Source organism: Lytechinus variegatus, chromosome 3 (genome assembly GCF_018143015.1).
Source record: "Lytechinus variegatus isolate NC3 chromosome 3, Lvar_3.0, whole genome shotgun sequence".
In the NCBI taxonomy this organism is placed as follows: domain Eukaryota; kingdom Metazoa; phylum Echinodermata; class Echinoidea; order Temnopleuroida; family Toxopneustidae; genus Lytechinus; species Lytechinus variegatus.
Genome location: NC_054742.1, coordinates 31,643,960 through 31,660,960, shown reverse-complemented (window position 1 = coordinate 31,660,960; position 17,001 = coordinate 31,643,960). Strand labels below are relative to the sequence as shown.

At 35.9% G+C, this 17,001-nt stretch overlaps 1 protein-coding gene across 5 annotated transcripts in view; it reads right to left on the bottom strand.

Moving 5' to 3' along the window:
* Positions 1–13,037, bottom strand: part of LOC121410772 (peregrin-like) — a 31,114-nt gene extending 18,077 nt beyond the window's left edge. For 4 of the 5 annotated variants that reach the window (XM_041603066.1, XM_041603068.1, XM_041603069.1 and 1 more), the window contains exons 1-5: positions 12,615–13,037; positions 4,010–5,660; positions 3,321–3,483; positions 2,296–2,424; positions 1,252–1,380 (exon numbers count right to left, since the gene is read on the bottom strand). In XM_041603066.1, the coding sequence (XP_041459000.1) occupies positions 1,252–1,380; positions 2,296–2,424; positions 3,321–3,483; positions 4,010–5,559 (1,971 nt within the window). In that variant the 5' untranslated portion in view covers positions 5,560–5,660; positions 12,615–13,037. The remainder of the gene's footprint in view (positions 1–1,251; positions 1,381–2,295; positions 2,425–3,320; positions 3,484–4,009; positions 5,661–12,614) is intronic. The other variant, XM_041603067.1, reaches the window with a different exon arrangement.
* Between the last annotated feature and the right edge of the window lie 3,964 nt (positions 13,038–17,001).

Genomic DNA, 17,001 nt, shown 5'->3' with positions numbered 1-17,001 from the left:
CATAAATGATTTAATGCTCCAATTGAGAACAAGTATAAGTCCTGTCATTAATCCCATTTTTCTGGCAAATAAAAAAAAAACATGCAGATGTCTCTTCAACATACTTTCTTATTCAAATATGAAATAAAATTATTCAGTATTACATGTTCAAGAAAGGGAAAAAGAAAAGGAAAACTGATGCACTCAATGCTCCTACATGTTTGATCATTTACTGTTACACATTTTAAACTATACAGCTGTTTCTTGATATACAGGTGACAACAAACAAAGCAAAGAAGCCCTGGGACCAGTTTAAAAAGTCGTCTGTAAGTTAAAAGAGACTTTATTTGACTAGTGATCCCTTCTTGTGGAAAATAAAATTCACCATTAGATGTTCATCGGTGATTATTAGTATGTAAGAAAGGTTAACTCATCGTTCTTAAAGTCACTCTTAACTTACAAACATGTTTAATTTACACTGACTTGCTATAAAATCAGGAACCAGCTGTCTAAAGGGATATGAATCAAAGATTGAAAATATTGTTTTGTTTGGGATTTTTTAGCAATGTTTTTATTGAATGTAGACTTATTCAAAAGTTTCTTGCTAAATCTAAAGAGTGATATTTGGAGCTATTCTGTTAGTGCGACTTGCATACATGTAGTTGTATTTCAGTACATTCCATGCTTGGGACATGTTACAATGTATCTGGTTGATTAACACCCTTTTGGAAAACTTAACCACAATTTATTTAAGCAGGCCTAGTTGTCTTGGATCTATGGTAAACATAAGTATGTGATCCGAGTTTCTCTATTGAATCTTAATTATCAAAGAGCTTCTTTCAACCATTGTACCTGTTCCTTTCCTTTCATTGACTGAGGATAAGTGGGTTGATCCCCCCCCCCCTCTTCCCCAGGCTGTTAGGCATAAAGTCTACATTGAAATGACTATCTAATTCAAAGGTTTGCAGTTAATTTTGATAATATTTTCTTAACTGTTAACAAGAATGACATGGTGCAATGTCCATCAGCAAGAAATTGATCCACATCATGCTGCACTCAACCAAGGTGAGGTAAATGAGTATCTGGCAAGAAGGGAAGTTAATCCTTTAAATACTTTAAAAGGGCTTTAATCCTTTAAATACTGTAAAAGGGCTTCAAGGCTAAAGCCAAGGTAGTGATATCCCAGTCCCTTTGGAAGTACATACAGCAATTAAATGTATTATGTGGTATACAGGATCTGATTATCATTATTATTACATAACAGTACATTACCTCCTCAACAGACACAGGTTCTGAAAAGATGTTCAAGGGATCCTTTTCCTCTAATTTGGCTAGTGTTCTCTGGAGCAAGATGTTGAATGGCTGTAGCTGCATATCAGTTGCCTTCTGGCTCAGTTTGAGCTGACAGGTGAGGGAAGAAATAAATAACAACTTTATGTAGAAAGGAAAATGGGGATATCAAGATAACACACTCTCAAACCAATCCCAGCATATTCAAGAGAAATTTCTAATTATTTACAGAGTTAAAAATTTCATATTTGAGACTTTAGTATCAAGTGGTTTATTCATAGAATACCAATGAAACAATTTTTTAATCAAAAAGTAAAGTTGAAAACTTGAACAGGGTCTGTGGAAACAGGGGGGGGGGGCTGGGTGGGCTTGAGAACCCCCCCCCCAACTTTTTTTCCAAAACCGTGTACAAAAACGTAAAAATTACTTTTTGAATTGATTGTGATTTTTTGCATGGTCTGCCCCCCCCCCTTTAAAAACATTCCTACCAAAGTACAGCAATGATTTCAAGAAATCATCATGTAACATTTTTGGCCCAAATTCCCACAGGTGACTTCGAATCAGTGGTTTTAAACCATGGTTTTATGCAGATATCATTCGATAACTACCGGTATAATATATACTGCGAATTCGCAAATTGCCTCCAAGCAACTAAGAGAAGGGAAATATGAAGTGGAAAGAATGAAAATAGATATACTTTGCACTACAAAATGTATAAAAACTACTATCACAATTTACAACTACTGTAGTTCTCACCAGATCATGAATAAAGGAATTCCATTAAATTGGCCAACATACATACAATACAATCAATTTAAGATTTAAAAATATAAGTTTTAAGTATAGCTTATTTCAGCAAGTGCATATTTATGAAGAGTACAATAATGAATTCATGCTTTTATGCATTCATTATTGGACATTTTCTCTTTAGATGTACAGTATGTACAAGGACTTCATGAATATCTAAAATCACAACTTGAAAGCATAAAAAGTTTACATGGAAAAACTTGTACAGGTCCTCATTACCTGCTCTCTCTTCAACTTTTCTCTCTTGCGTATGAGTTCCACCAGTAGCCTTGCACGTTCCAAGTCATGCCGTAACCTCTGCCAGTACTTCAGCTGCTCTTTGAGTCTGTTAGCCTTCTGGCTCTCACGCTATCCCCCCCAAAAAAAAAATAAAACACAAATATTATTAAGAAATAATAAAATCATCTGAATTGAATTATAAAACAATACTTCTCCAAACAAATAATTGGTTATGACCACAATGTAACTGCCGCTGGGTTTTCATATCATAGAAATGGAGAGGTCTTATATATTCCTCTTTTTTTTAATCAATAAAGACTTCTATGACATCCATAAATATACAAGAAAGGTACATGAATGATTGAAAGGGATTACTCTTCATGTAGACTTTTGCAATTAATTAATTAATGTGCTGAAAACAATACTGTTTTATCTGAGCAAGCTTTTAGAGTTACATGTAACTGCATCATTTCTGGAAGTTATCTTTAGTGCATTCTCCAACTGAAATGAATAATTAAGATTAAATAACATAAATTTCTGTATCTGACTAACTAAATATATATCATACCATACCTCTGGATAAAACAAAATTACAATTAACAAGCTTTTAAGCCTTTTACCCCATTTTGAATGTTCAATACTTATCTAAAATTAGCAGTAGTGAACTACTTTTCCAAATTATGGTGACAAACAGCAATCATGCAAAAATGATGAATTGCACATCAACATGTTCGATAAACATGCAGAAAAGAGCAAAATAACAAATACTGCATTCTAATTTACAAAATAAACACAACCATACATGAATACAAATACATCAACAAGAAGGCATACATGTACATGTAGTAGAGGCATCATGGAAGCATTTAACATGCTGTCTAATGATACTTGGAACCATGCAACTATTAAACAAGTCAGAAGTACATGTACACCACTAAATAGGTACTCTACTTTCTATGTGCTAGGTAACTACAGAAGGATAATGAAAGTGCAATACTATACGTGAAACTGGTTACAATGCTTACACTAACCGAATCCTTGTTGCGCTGTGATTGGTGGTGCGCTTGCAATCGCCTCAGTAGAGGCACCCCATGCCGAGACTGTCGTTTGAGTGTCCAATAGCTGACAAGTCTTTGCATGAAGTGTTGTTTCTTCTGCAGAGATACCTTTTTGAGTATCTTGGATATCCTGATAGGATGCAGGTTAGTAATGAATGCACAAAAAAGATAGTTAATAAACATTACTAAAAGTTTAAAATTTTGTCCATCTCAAAGATTTACAGTGTACAACATGTACATGTAGCACATACCGGTACTTCTATAGACAGACAGAAAAAGAGAAATTACTACATTAATTTAATGTACATGTAGCATCATCTCTTATATTGATGCTAAACATGGAGGTTCTTCAGAGCACAATTGTACTAAAAAGCGTGTACATTACACTGTACATGCATACATGTCCATGTTACTGTTTTTATTTGTTTTTACATGTATGTTCTTCACAATATAACTCATTACAAGATTATCTCATTTTACATTTGAATCAAATTTAGTCAGTTTGGGAGATGTGTAAAGGAGTATTACAGTATATAATAAATCTCACTGGAAATGAAAAGATTCATTGTCAAATCGCAGAACTGGACAGTGTACATGTGAAAAGTACATGTATGATGCTGAAACTGAAATGCTCACAAAACACTATTTGCCTTTACCTTTGTTGTGGAATGCATGGAATGGATACTACTGGCACGGCTGCTCTCTTTTCTGCTAGAATCTTACGAGCTTTCCTCATGTTTTTCCTGGATATTGCCTTGGCCTTCTTTGCTGACCAGCCCTTCTCAGCAGCATCTATCTCAATCACCTTGTCATTCTTCATAAGGGGTTTCTTCTCTGCTTCAGCTGGAGTGTGAATGTCACAGAATGCAGTCTTTCGGATGCTAATGGACGTCCCATTGATACCCGTTTCTCGAATTGGTTCCATTTTCATGAACAGGGTAGCCTGTTGGGCACATGTGACATGGAAAGCTGTGTAGCAGTTTGTTTTGTGACACTGAATGCAAGCCCCCACACCTCGCTGCTTGCAGATATAACATGTCAGTTTCCATCTGGCTGGAGGAATATGGGCTATACTGTCTATGGGCTCAAGGAATACTGTGTTGGCAAAACCTACTTCTGGGATCCACAAAGCACACACGACATGGGCCCACCTCCCATCATCAGTTTGCTTAAAGGCCCCACCTTTATTTGGACAAAGGGCACAGTCAACTGCTCTGGAGGGCGATTGGAGGCAGCGACGGCACAACCATTGCCCCTCTGGAATGTACGGCACCCCATAGCATTCTTGGTGCACGGCTAGATTACACATATCACAGAATAAAATAACATTACTGTTTTGGCATTCTCCATCATTGCATATGCAGCAAACTGCATCTTCATCAATGAACTGATGATTGTCTGGTTTCCCAGAAGACTGACTCTGAAAATGTGACTCTTTCTCCAGTCTGTCCATCAATAACTCAAATATCTCTTGTGGAACTGGATTCATGTTTGCACTTTCTCTCTTTTTATTGATTACATCTAGCCATACATAGTCTTCTTCATCCATGTCATACTCAACATCATCATCCAGCTCCTCAGCTGTCTTTTCAATGTACCTGAAGTAAGCATTTGGTCTGTTCGGAATATCAGGGGGCTCCTCATAATCAGTCAAAACTGTGAAAGAAGCCTCAGGTAACTTGAGTGAAGCACCAACGGCTGGCTTCTCTTTCTGAGGCTTCTGTCCTTGGTCCACAGCTTTAGTTCCTTTATTTACTGTGGCCTTCTCAATCTTTTCCTCTTCACTCGTCTCACTCTCAAACTCGTCTTCTGTCATTACATCAATGTTTTCGTAAATATTAAGCCTCATTGTTTGTCCATCAAGGTCAACCTCCACAAGGCGTTGGGCCTGGGCATAGGTGAGGCCCTCTCTGGCCGGAGAACGAATCAACTGGGGTGATGGAGCACGCTGATTTGGCCGGTTATTCACTCTTGATTTTCTCCAGCCACCTTTCTTGACAGGTGTTGCATAGCCATTACCATTAGGATTGTCATGGTCATAGTGAAACAGGTGAAATTCTATTCCATTTAGAGATTTGTAGACTTTGCCACAATCATTAACTGGGCACTCATAAGGAGGCTTGGTTGCCCGAAGATTGTGACAGAACGTCTTCACATCAAAATTTAGAGCGGGCATTGTCCTAGGTTTTATCAGTAAAGGTCTCATGAAAGCTCACTTTGGCATGTCAGCTTAGGGTTACTAGGATGAGTTGAAGCTATTGCACAGAAGAAACACATGAATCACATGTCTATTGCCTTTCACCGGACCTGCAGTATTTGTTATAGAAAGATAAGAAAGAAGAACATACATGTAGTAAGATACAGAGGATTACATTAGAGGTACATGTTATAGGGAGAAAAAAAATAAATGAATACAAATCTCAGATTCTCTATGACAAATACATGTAGGCCTACATATTTCATGTATGAACAACAAATTTTAAACAGAAAGATGTCTGTAAGGTTAAAGCAAATGAAGAGTAAAATAATGAAATCAATTTTAAATTAATTTGAAAAACTCTCACACATGTAAGATCGCCAGGATGCCCACATATTACATGTACATATTAGTGCTGTTGTCGTTAGGCCTCATATCGACATTGATGTCGACATACAAAGGATTTTCAATGTTTCCGACATGTCGACATGCACGCACCCACATCGACATGTAAACATAAAATAAAAAGGGGTCTAGCCTAAAGTCACAAGTGTAAAGCTTAGCTGCAAAGTTAGAATTATTTATCCACAGTAATTGGCGCGATTAAAGGTTCATTCAGCTTAGCGGCGCATTAAATGAAAAAGAATACTTGTGAGCTGCGCGGCAGCAGAAATACAGTACGTCAGTGCAGGCCGGCCTACCCGATTGAGCCGCCCTCCCGACGATCGCTCTAGATCTACATTTAGCGTACAGGGACCGTAGCATAGTAGCATTCACCGTACCCATTGCTGTTCACCGTGCTTGATAATACGTTGCTCCTCAATGCATTACTTTTCACATAAACGTGAGCAGCAGCGAACACGTCTTTTTGTCATGTTGTGACCGCCGCAATTGAGCGCTTACTTCAAATCATGAAGTCACAGAAAACTTCCCTTCCTTTGTTTGGAGATCGTTGCACGGATCGCTACGGAAGTGATACTGAAATTATCGGCCAATTTTCATTATTTTTACTGTCAATTTGAGGAGCTTGCGTTTGCAGCACATGTGTACCAGCGTATAATACGCAATGATCACTGTTGTAATTGGTGATTCTCAAATTGGCTCCGAATGTTATTGCGCAATGCTTTCAAGACCGGATCGTGGTACAAAACTTGATTCTCCAGAAAAAGATGTGGATTAAATCGGTGATTTTGAAAGTGAATTCACTCTAGCCTAGTAGTGAAAATATGTTTTCCCAAACTGAGTCCGTATAGATCTAGATCTATGTGGGGATATCACTCGTGTCAAGGTGAATACATTTGATTGAGAGTGTTAAACGATCAAATGATTTTTTATTTAGGGAGCCTAGGCTAAATTACGGTCCCTTTTTCATGTCGACGTTGTCGATGTCGGGATTAATTTTAAAGCAATATGTCGACATGGATTTTTGTTCCCGACAACAGCACTAGTACATATACATGAAATTCAAGTAAATGTACATCCTGTACATTAACTGCTTCCCTTTTTCAATGGCCTTCAAGAAAAAAAAAATGATTTTTCAAACTAATTGACTGAATACATATATATGGCAGCTACAAATGAAATGCTGAAAAAATACTAAACATACACTGTATAACGTAGGGGAAATTCATGGGTTAATGAACAAAAAAATACATGTAGATAATAGATACAGGCAGTAAGGCTGCCAGAGGTGGTTGGAATTACATGTACATGTACATGCATGGTTCCCAAAGTGACACCATCCCTGTATCCCTGAGGGGTGCATGATGGGTGCAGCCCCAAAGGTCACTGTACTTTCACTAAACCTCTGACGGAATATATATTTTGTTTACACATATAAATCCCTCATCAGAATTAAATACATCAGATACATGTAGAAAGGTAGATCTAACTGAATAACAGTCTTTGAGAGAAAAAAAAATTATTCATTCATCAGCTTTGCCATGGAGATAATTGATCCCTTAAAGGGGAAGTTCACCCTGACAAAAAGTTTTTTGTAAAAATAGCAGAAAAAATAATAAAAAATATTGCCGAAGGTTTGAGAAAAAGTCATCAAATAATTAAAAAAGTTATTAGAATTTCAATTATTTGATTTGTGACGTCATATGCGAGCAGCATTCATACTTGGCGAATGGTAAAAAAAATCAAAGAAATGTCATTTTCTCAGAAAATTGAAAATGGTTTTCACTGTACCTTTTGTGTATCAACAGAAAAATCATTTCACACCTTATCATGAATAGAAAACAAAATTAAGTCATCAGGAACCATACAAAATTTGAAATTCATGCATTTTATATTGCATAACACATGGGGCAGCTGCTCGTTTATGACGTCACAAATCCAAAACTTTGAACTCTAATAACTTTCTTACTTATTAACGGATTTTTCTCAAACCTTCACCAATATTTTTTACTAATTTTTCTGCTAATTTTACTATAAAGTTTTCTTCCGGGTGAACTTCCCCTTTAATCACATACATGTGCATTTTACTTGCTTGTGAATTTGGTACTGAAAGCATTGGTTTAAACCCCGCCCATACATGTACCCCTAAATAAATTTTTAATTATTACGTTTGATATCATGGCTCAAGTACTATTCCCTGGTACACTGTACATTAGTGATGTCAAATGTCGAGATTCATGGTATTTTTGCCAATTTTGTGACATTGGTACGAACTAATTTTGGTCACATGACTGGGTGTACATGTAGACTTGAGAGTAGACCAATCACCAGTTCAGAACTTCAGATTATTATTATGACAGATATTATGGTCAATGGGAAACATTATCTACTATTTTCAAGACGAACAAAAAACTAACACTTACACTGCACTGTGACTGCAGCATCACCCCTAGGACGACAGGAGACGATAGGACGACGACCCCACCCCCGTCCCAAAAAGGAATAAATCAATAAATCAAAAAATAATTCAAAAAAATAAAAATATAAATAAATTTGTTTTCACTTTCATTTTTGTCTTATTTTTTTATTGATTTATTTATTAATAATAAATAAAATAAAGTCAAAAATATTAATGAATACAAATAATTCCACAGCATGTCCAAAATGATAACTTGCACAATCGACATATACAATAATTTTCAATTTTTTCAGACCAGCCAGCCTGGTCAGGGTACTAGCGGGGGAAGATGCTGTTGGGCCCGAATCATAGCAGTTGGTGAATGTGGTTGATTCAGGAATAATTCAGGGTATGGGTCATCATCACACTGTACATGTACATGTAGATTTCTAAGGGTTTAACTGTATGCTTTTCACACTGCCTTTAACCCCAAGAAATTGGTGGGGCTAAGGGGAGGGGGGTCTTAGCCCCACCAATGTCCCAGGGTAACGCTTAGTCCACTTCGTTTTCACATGTTTTAGCATGGTAAATAGTACAGCTCTAACTGGCCCTGCAAGAAAGCAGGGTTTGCCGGCTTAGCACCACAATTGCGGTGCTAGATGCAGTGTGAAATGAAATAAGGCTAAGGAAAAGTGGGGCTAAGCATTAGCCAATCACATAATTTGAAATTGCAGGTTAATCACACTTTGCATGGCAAAATCATCAATATTCATGAGCTGTGTAAAATAAGAAAGTTTTAAAGTTTTGCTTGATTTCCTAAAACAGTTATATGCACAACCTGTTTGGTATACAAATGAGTAGACTGATGACGTCATCCACTCACTATTTCTTTGGTATTTTATCATACAAAATATTCTTATTTCCTTCTCATTGTCAAGTGAATCAATGATAATTCCTCCCTGAACACATGGAATTACATGTAGCATTGCTTAATACTGTATGGTTTAGTCAAGTTGGTCCAAATTGTCACATTTGTAAAAAATAAAATATTGTATAATTCACAAAATGAAAAAAAAATAGTGAAGGACATCATCAACTGTCTCATTTGCAGGTCACTGAGTTAAGCATTTAAGGTGTTTTTTTTTAATAAGCTACAGTAAACTTTACTAATTAAAGTGTCATAGCTTTCACATCCGTGTTAGATGAAATTTTCAGTGTTATGCTATTTTGATTTTCCTCTCTTTATTATAATAAAAAAAACATTTTCCTGTGGTGGACTTGACCTTTAATATTCATACAATAACAGATTCATTTTTGTTAAAGATTTAATTATTGATGTTACAAGATTAAAAATGCTAAATACTAGGGTGATCCAATGTTGCATTAAATTTTGGCACCAAACACATTTCAAAATTCATTTTCAAATTCATTTACATTGCATGGACCTTTCCACAGAGGATCATCTATTGTTACTGGGGTGCTGCACATGCTCAGCACTCCCAGTAAATCCTTCATGGACAGAGCCCTGTTTCATTGAGGTAGAGTATATAATTACATGTAGTTGTTAGTCATTTTAAGGAAAAACAGAGGTATATGAGACTAATTTTTTTTCACTATTTACAGAATGGTAATTACATGTACCTATAACATAAAAAATGATTTTTTTTTTTACCATTTTTACCCTGTTCGTAAAATTGGACCACCTTCTGACAAGACATGCGAACATATGCAATGCACTATTTTTTAAGTTTGTACTCTAGATAATTGATTTTTTTTCTTTAATAGATTTTGTATCATAAAATCACTACCATAAAAAGTACCAAATCATAAAATGGAAAAAGTGGCAGTGATCATTGGCAGGCCCCGAATACAGTACATACCTTGGGTACATGTAGACATGAACTTTATTGTAAGAAGTAGGCTACAGGAACTTATCTAATGAACAAGGTTACGATACATGATGTATAACCTTATTCTCTGTTACTACATGTACATGTACTCACTGTGGGGGGGGGGAGATAATGTTGGCAATGTTTGGCATAATTTTCCCTTCTTCTTGGGGACAAATGCTTGATTTTGTTGTCATTACAACTAATTGTAGATCTATTCACCATATAACTTTGCTCTAGGGCAACGTAAATGATTTCAAATTTTCAATCATCATTTTTTCTAAATTACAAATAGATTGTTGAATGACAATTTTCTTGCAATTTTACTTTCCATCAATAGAGGGCCTACAAAAAATATGCCAAAACTTCAAGTTTTTTAGCACTCTGGTGAATACAAAAATAATCATTAAATTACTTATGAAAAATAAATTGTAACATTTAATATGGAAATTAGTATTTTTGATCACAAAAAGTGACATTTGAATGATTTTTAAAAGTGTGTGCTATGTACAGAATTGGCATGCCATAATCCTACCTGTAGATTCACCACAGGAAGGATGGTTGCAGTGAACAAGTGCTACTGGCTACAACCGACAGGTAAATGTACATGTAGTTTGACCTGCATAAATAGACTTGGATCTTAAGTAGATTCTACCCTTTTTCACAAACTTGTGATATTTTAATGATTTTTTATGTATGTGTAGAGGTACATGTACATGTATGTACATGTAGTTTCCAATTCCCCACAGCTAACAGCTAAGGCAGAGTGGTTGCAGTGATCAAGGAAGTGGCTACTGGCCACTCATTCAGTGAACAAGGTTACTCTGTTACATGTACATCTCTATGTGTAGCAAAATAAGGGTGGCAATTTTGGCTTATTTTCTCTTTTTCTATGGGACAAATTCTTAATTTTCTTACACTGTCAGTTTCCAATACAGCCATTCATCATATAACTTGGCTCTTATGTAAATTTGATTTTTTAATTACTTTTTATTAATTAAAAATATAGATTGAAAAATGAAAATTTTCTTGCCATATTACTTTCCACCAATAGAGGGCGTACACAAAAATATGCCCAAAATTCAAGTTTTTGAGCACTCTGGTGAATACAAAAATGATTCCCAAGTTTTTAATAAAAATAAATTGCAACTGTATGGAAATTAGTATTTTTGGTCACAAAAAAAAAATTTTGATGATTTTTTGAAGTGTGTGCTATGTACAGCATTGGCATGCCATAGTCCTACATGTACCTGTAGATTCCCCACAGGCAGGATGGTTGCAGTAAACAAGTGCTACTGCCTACAGGTAAATGTACATGTACATAGTCTGACCACCAAAAATAGACTTGGATCTCAAGTAGATTCTACCCTTTTCACAAACTTGCATTTAAAAAAAAATGTGATTAAACTAAGACTCAATCCAAGTTGGACAGAAGAATATCAACTTTATTTTCAGTCTCACTCTTCATTTCATGATATTTAAAGATAAATTCCAGTATTTGTAACAATCTCAAAATGACTTTTTACAGAATCCAAAATAATGACCATCAAAGTGTCTGTTTGTATGAATAAAAAATCTGCGCCAAAGGATTCTGGAAGAAATTGTGTAATTGCTGAGAAATAAGCAAAATAAGCGCGGATTCAGTCACTTCTGACCGTCAGGTCTTTATTCCACTTCCAGCAATACACTATCCCACGTGTGTGCCTCTCTGTGTTGCCGTTCTTCAGTGTGATCGTATTTCAGCTTAGATTTTATGATTTTACTAAGTTCAGTTTATGTAACTGTACCAGATCTACATCCACGATGATATAGGACCTAGTGTCATACTTAACCTTGGTTTTACAGACTTTCTCACGAAATTAGTGTTTTACTAGTGCAACTACATCACATGTACCGTACCATATTTATAATTTAGCTTTAAAACAAATACAAAGTGTTGTCAGACACAAATAGTTTACACATTTATTCTCTCAACACTAACACTAACAGGCATGCTTTCCTTTGCTTTACTTGAAAACAATTTCATTGGACCTTCCGAAGTTCTAAGACACACAAGATGGCCTACTCCAACATGAACAAAACAAAGCAAAGGAGACATATCCGGCTTGATAGAGATCTTTCTAGCAAGCTAGCCGCGCTCGTTCAAATGTTTTAGTGACTCATGAATATTCATGCACATGCCCAACGTGACGAACTCAAAAAAAATCGTGCACGCCCTGTAAAAATAGGCCCACCTCTTTAAAATAGAATTTCATATCACTTTCATGACTGAAATTTCCTCTAAAGTATTCAAATGACGTATGTTGGGGTAAGAAAAAAGCTAAATCCGGACTGAGCAAGGTACAAATCGAAAGCTAATTTATCACATTACCGACCTGTTCTAGCTGCAATCGGCTGCTGAGCTGAGCCGGTTGTACGCACGCTCCATGCTATGCTATGCAGTGTTGAAGGCGGGGAGCGGAGAAGACACGGTTATGTCCCGTTGAACACACAGCTTAGCTCAAATCACTTGTGCTCTCATACATACAGCACATAGCGAGGCTTTTCGAAAATATCTGTCCGAACAAAGACGCACGAACAATGCCTTGCTTAATTTAAACCATGAATTCGTCCAAAGCGCGTCATGAAAATTCACAGTATGATAGTCCAAACTCTGCTTGATATATTCCAGAAGACAATGGTGCAAAATGTTACGCAATTAACGAGATATTCGAAGCCAAATTTTGACGATTGTACCGTCCTGATGCGCACTCGACGAGCTACCCTCCGCTCATTATCAGACATCTTTTCGAAGATACGAAAAGCACCCCCTAGCTTTTCAAAAATTACGATATGCTCTAACGCCATCTTTAGTTGAAATTAGAGAAATTCGAGAAAATACATGTATATATTTTTTCAAAAGATTTTGACCATAGAGTTGTGGGGATATTTTGATAGGGGGTGTAAATAGCGATGTATTTCCTTAATTTGCTCACAATTCATTATCGCTGGTGCCGAGAATTATTCTGCATGCTGTTAACTCTCTAACCCATTCCCCTCGCGCACACTAAATAGACCATTTCACCATAAACAGTTCTAATGAAAATAAATCATATATTTGTGAGCGAGCAAATAAACCACATTTTTATGGCATATTAAGATACTTTTATGATGAAAATTATTTCATTGGTAATAACTGATCATTATTAATTAATCTATGAAGAGACGGGGGTGTAGTAGACCTCGTCTATATTATTTGTATATTCATGTCTTCCAGAAGGCCTAGATATTTTTCGGCCATCTCACTAATTGCATTTGTTTGCTTTCGAAACTATATACATTGCCATCTATTTTAAGATTGTCTGCAGCTTTATGTGAACGAATGCAACCACAGCGAGAGATAAAAATAAACATTCTATATGTGTGCGTATTACAGTATTAGGTGAATTTTTGGCTATGAGATATCCAAATTGAATATGCTGCACCTGCGGCTTCTCTTACATAGGCGGATCCAGAGGAGCTCCCAGCTGCTCCCCCCCCCCCATTGGCGGCGCAAAAAGAAAAAAGTAAAGGAGGTGAAATAAAAAAAGGGGGAAGGTAAAGGGGGTAAAGAGAGGAGGGGAACAAAATAAGAGGAGGAAGACCAGTGAATGAAATAAGATGAGGGGAAGACTTGGAAAATCTTTATTATCACTACAGTGCGTATCAATAAAAACGGGACAGATTTGAAAAGTCAATGAAATTTTTGTTTCAAATTATGTTTCTATATTTTGGTGTCAATAGGTGCTCTGAGGTCTTATCCTTCAAATGCCATCAAAATAATTTAGTTTCGTTCATGCTTGAGCGAACACGGAATGTTTTATCAGGGGTCAAAAAGGAGGCTTGCGCCAAAATGGCATATGATTATGATCGGACTTCTTGCTAATCAGCAGACTTCCTCTTATAACCTTTTTTATTATCTTTGCCATATTTATCGAATTATGCGGTCGAAATTCGTTTCCAAATCTACTTATTTGCTTGAATAATTCTGTTGTTGTTAGTTTTTAATAATGTTCTCTTTCAGCTTTGAATATTCCTTCTGGGAGAGCGTCATTTTTTTTCAAATCCTTTCATTGTGTGCTACAAAGGTTATGGTGCCTTTGAATAGTGGCATGCTGATTGATGAGGGATCGGGGAACCCATCCCCCCCAAAAAAAAAAATCATGACCAAGAAAAAAGTGAAAAGGAAAATCACAGAATACATATAGATAGTGAAATATGATATCATTTTCTGAATATTATGTCAAAATCACAAAGTTTGCTATTTAATTAAAAAAAGGTGGAAATGTTTTGCTTGCTCGCTTCACAACTGCTCCTTCAAAATCGACTTAATAGGCTACACTATTGCCATTAAAATATATGAATCCTTTCCTGTTTGTCCTGCCAAGCACATAATTAAACTTGAAGGATTCAATAACCCCTTGAAAATATGATTCATGTCTTTTATAGGTACATGTGTTTCATAGGTATACCATAACATAATTTGTTTTACATAATAAAGGGACTTTAATGATAATTACAAATTCTCCAAATTAATAATGCAAATCTTCTTACTTGGGTTGACAAAAAGTCTTCTTTTCTTACTTATGAAGGAAAATTCAAAGGCAAAAGAAGTTTAAATGAAAAACAAAATAATTCAGGTAAATAAATAAATAAATTTGTAAATGAAATATTACAGGCATTTACAGCACAATTTGAAAATTATGGCAAAGATAATGAAATGAAGTCTGCTGATTGGCCAAAAGTCTAATCATCAAATTTTTCATTTCTGCCATTTTGGCGCAAGCCTCTTTTTGAACCCCCGACAAAAACGTCCCATGTTCGCTCAAGCATAAACAAAATATATATTTTTTAATTGCATTTCAAAGATGAGATATCAGAGCATCTATTAGCATCAAAATATAGATATAATGATTTGAAACAATCTTTTTTGTAGACTTTTCAAAACTGTCCCGTTTTGGGGGGATAAATACGCATGGTGTATAATTTCGCTCTCGCTTCGCAATCGCATTGCCTGATCGATGATACATAATTTTCTTGCTAAATGGGCTGTTATAGGGCTTAAACTATGAAGTTTGAAGTCAATATAAAAAAACATATTTCAACTCGGACATCAAGCTTTCATTATTAAAGTGTTCTATAAAATGTTTGTTAATGGTCTGAATATCAACATTTTCAGCTCGCGCTGCGCACTCGCATTATTTGATTTGTCAAGTACCTATCCTCTTCGATTCCATAAAGCAATATCAGGTCTGATTGTCAAAACGTATAAGCTAGCTCTGCATGCGCGCTCTTTTGATTGAGTTATGTATGTCTTTGTAATGACAAACTTCTAAAAATCTCCGATTCATAACAGCTTATTAATAAATAATTTCGGCTCGTGGTTTGCGCTCGCATTAATTGTTGGAAATATTTTTTTACTCATGCATCCTATTCATAATTACAAAAGTGTGTAAAATGTCAACTTTTCAGGCCTTATTATCGACAAATTTCGCGAACTCATTATGCTTATTATTAGATTCATGAATAAGATGATAACATTTAACTAACTCCTATATATGTAATTAAAGTGTCTTTTTCAGAATGGAAAAGCGACAAATTTCATAATAATGAAAAAATATCAGCTCGCACTTCGCGCTCACATAAGTGCTATCCGTATCCATTTCACAATTTTCCTAACACCGTTCTTGAAATAGTGATTAAATTGACCCTTTTTCAAATCGGGATATTGAAATGTTTTCAGCTCGTGCTTCGCGCTCGCATTATTGATTTTAATGATAAATAATCTGTTTAGAATGTCCATGCAGATTCTAAGTCTAAATGTAGAACATGGGCACGCATGTTTATTGAGAAAAGCGAATTGTTTTTTTTATTTAAAACATATGGTATCAAGTTTAAGATCAGAATTTTAAAAAACTTCTGCTCGCTCTTCGCACTCGAATTATGTACATGTATGTAGGCCATAGGAAAGTACCCAATTGCCCACCAGTTTTCAATATTTACAAAGCATGAATAAAGTGTCCAGGTTTTAGGTCTAAATCTCTATTTTTCTGCTCTGATCGCGCTTCACGCTCCCATCAATCATGTAGTTAATTACCTATCCTGTTCATGACTGTAAAAAAAGTGCCTACAGTTCCAATTGTAGGTCAGAACATCATAAACAATTCAACTTGCCCTTCGCCCTCGCATTATTTGATTGTTGAAATATTTCTTGTCTTCATGGTTAACTGCAAACAGTCCTTAACTGGTACCTTTCCGATCAGGCTGAATGTACAGTATATTGAAACTTTCTGCTCGCGAAGCTCGAGCAGAAAGTTTTCTTCGCGCTAGCAGTGTGATCAGGATCACAAACATTACCCAGAATGTTCAATTTTCAGGGAAAAATACATGAAATTTGCAAAAAAAATCTTAGCTCGCGCTTCGCGCTCGCACTATATTTAAATAGGGCTTATGAGATTACTGTTGTTTTAAATGAATGAAGCTGTTGACCGTTTGAGCGGCTGATCAGGAAATTGAGTGAAGAAAAATTCGCCTCCCCCCCTATTGGCGAAAGCTGGATCCACCCCTGTCTTAATATCATTGTGATAAAACGAATACACGTTGAGATCCAGTGAGCGCAGGTAATAAATCAAATAAACAACATTGAAAAGGGTTTACTGCAGGCTTTGAATATCGTTCGATTTTTAACAATAAGTCCACATTCAACTGAATTAAGCGATAACAATACCGCTGTAAAGCCGCAAG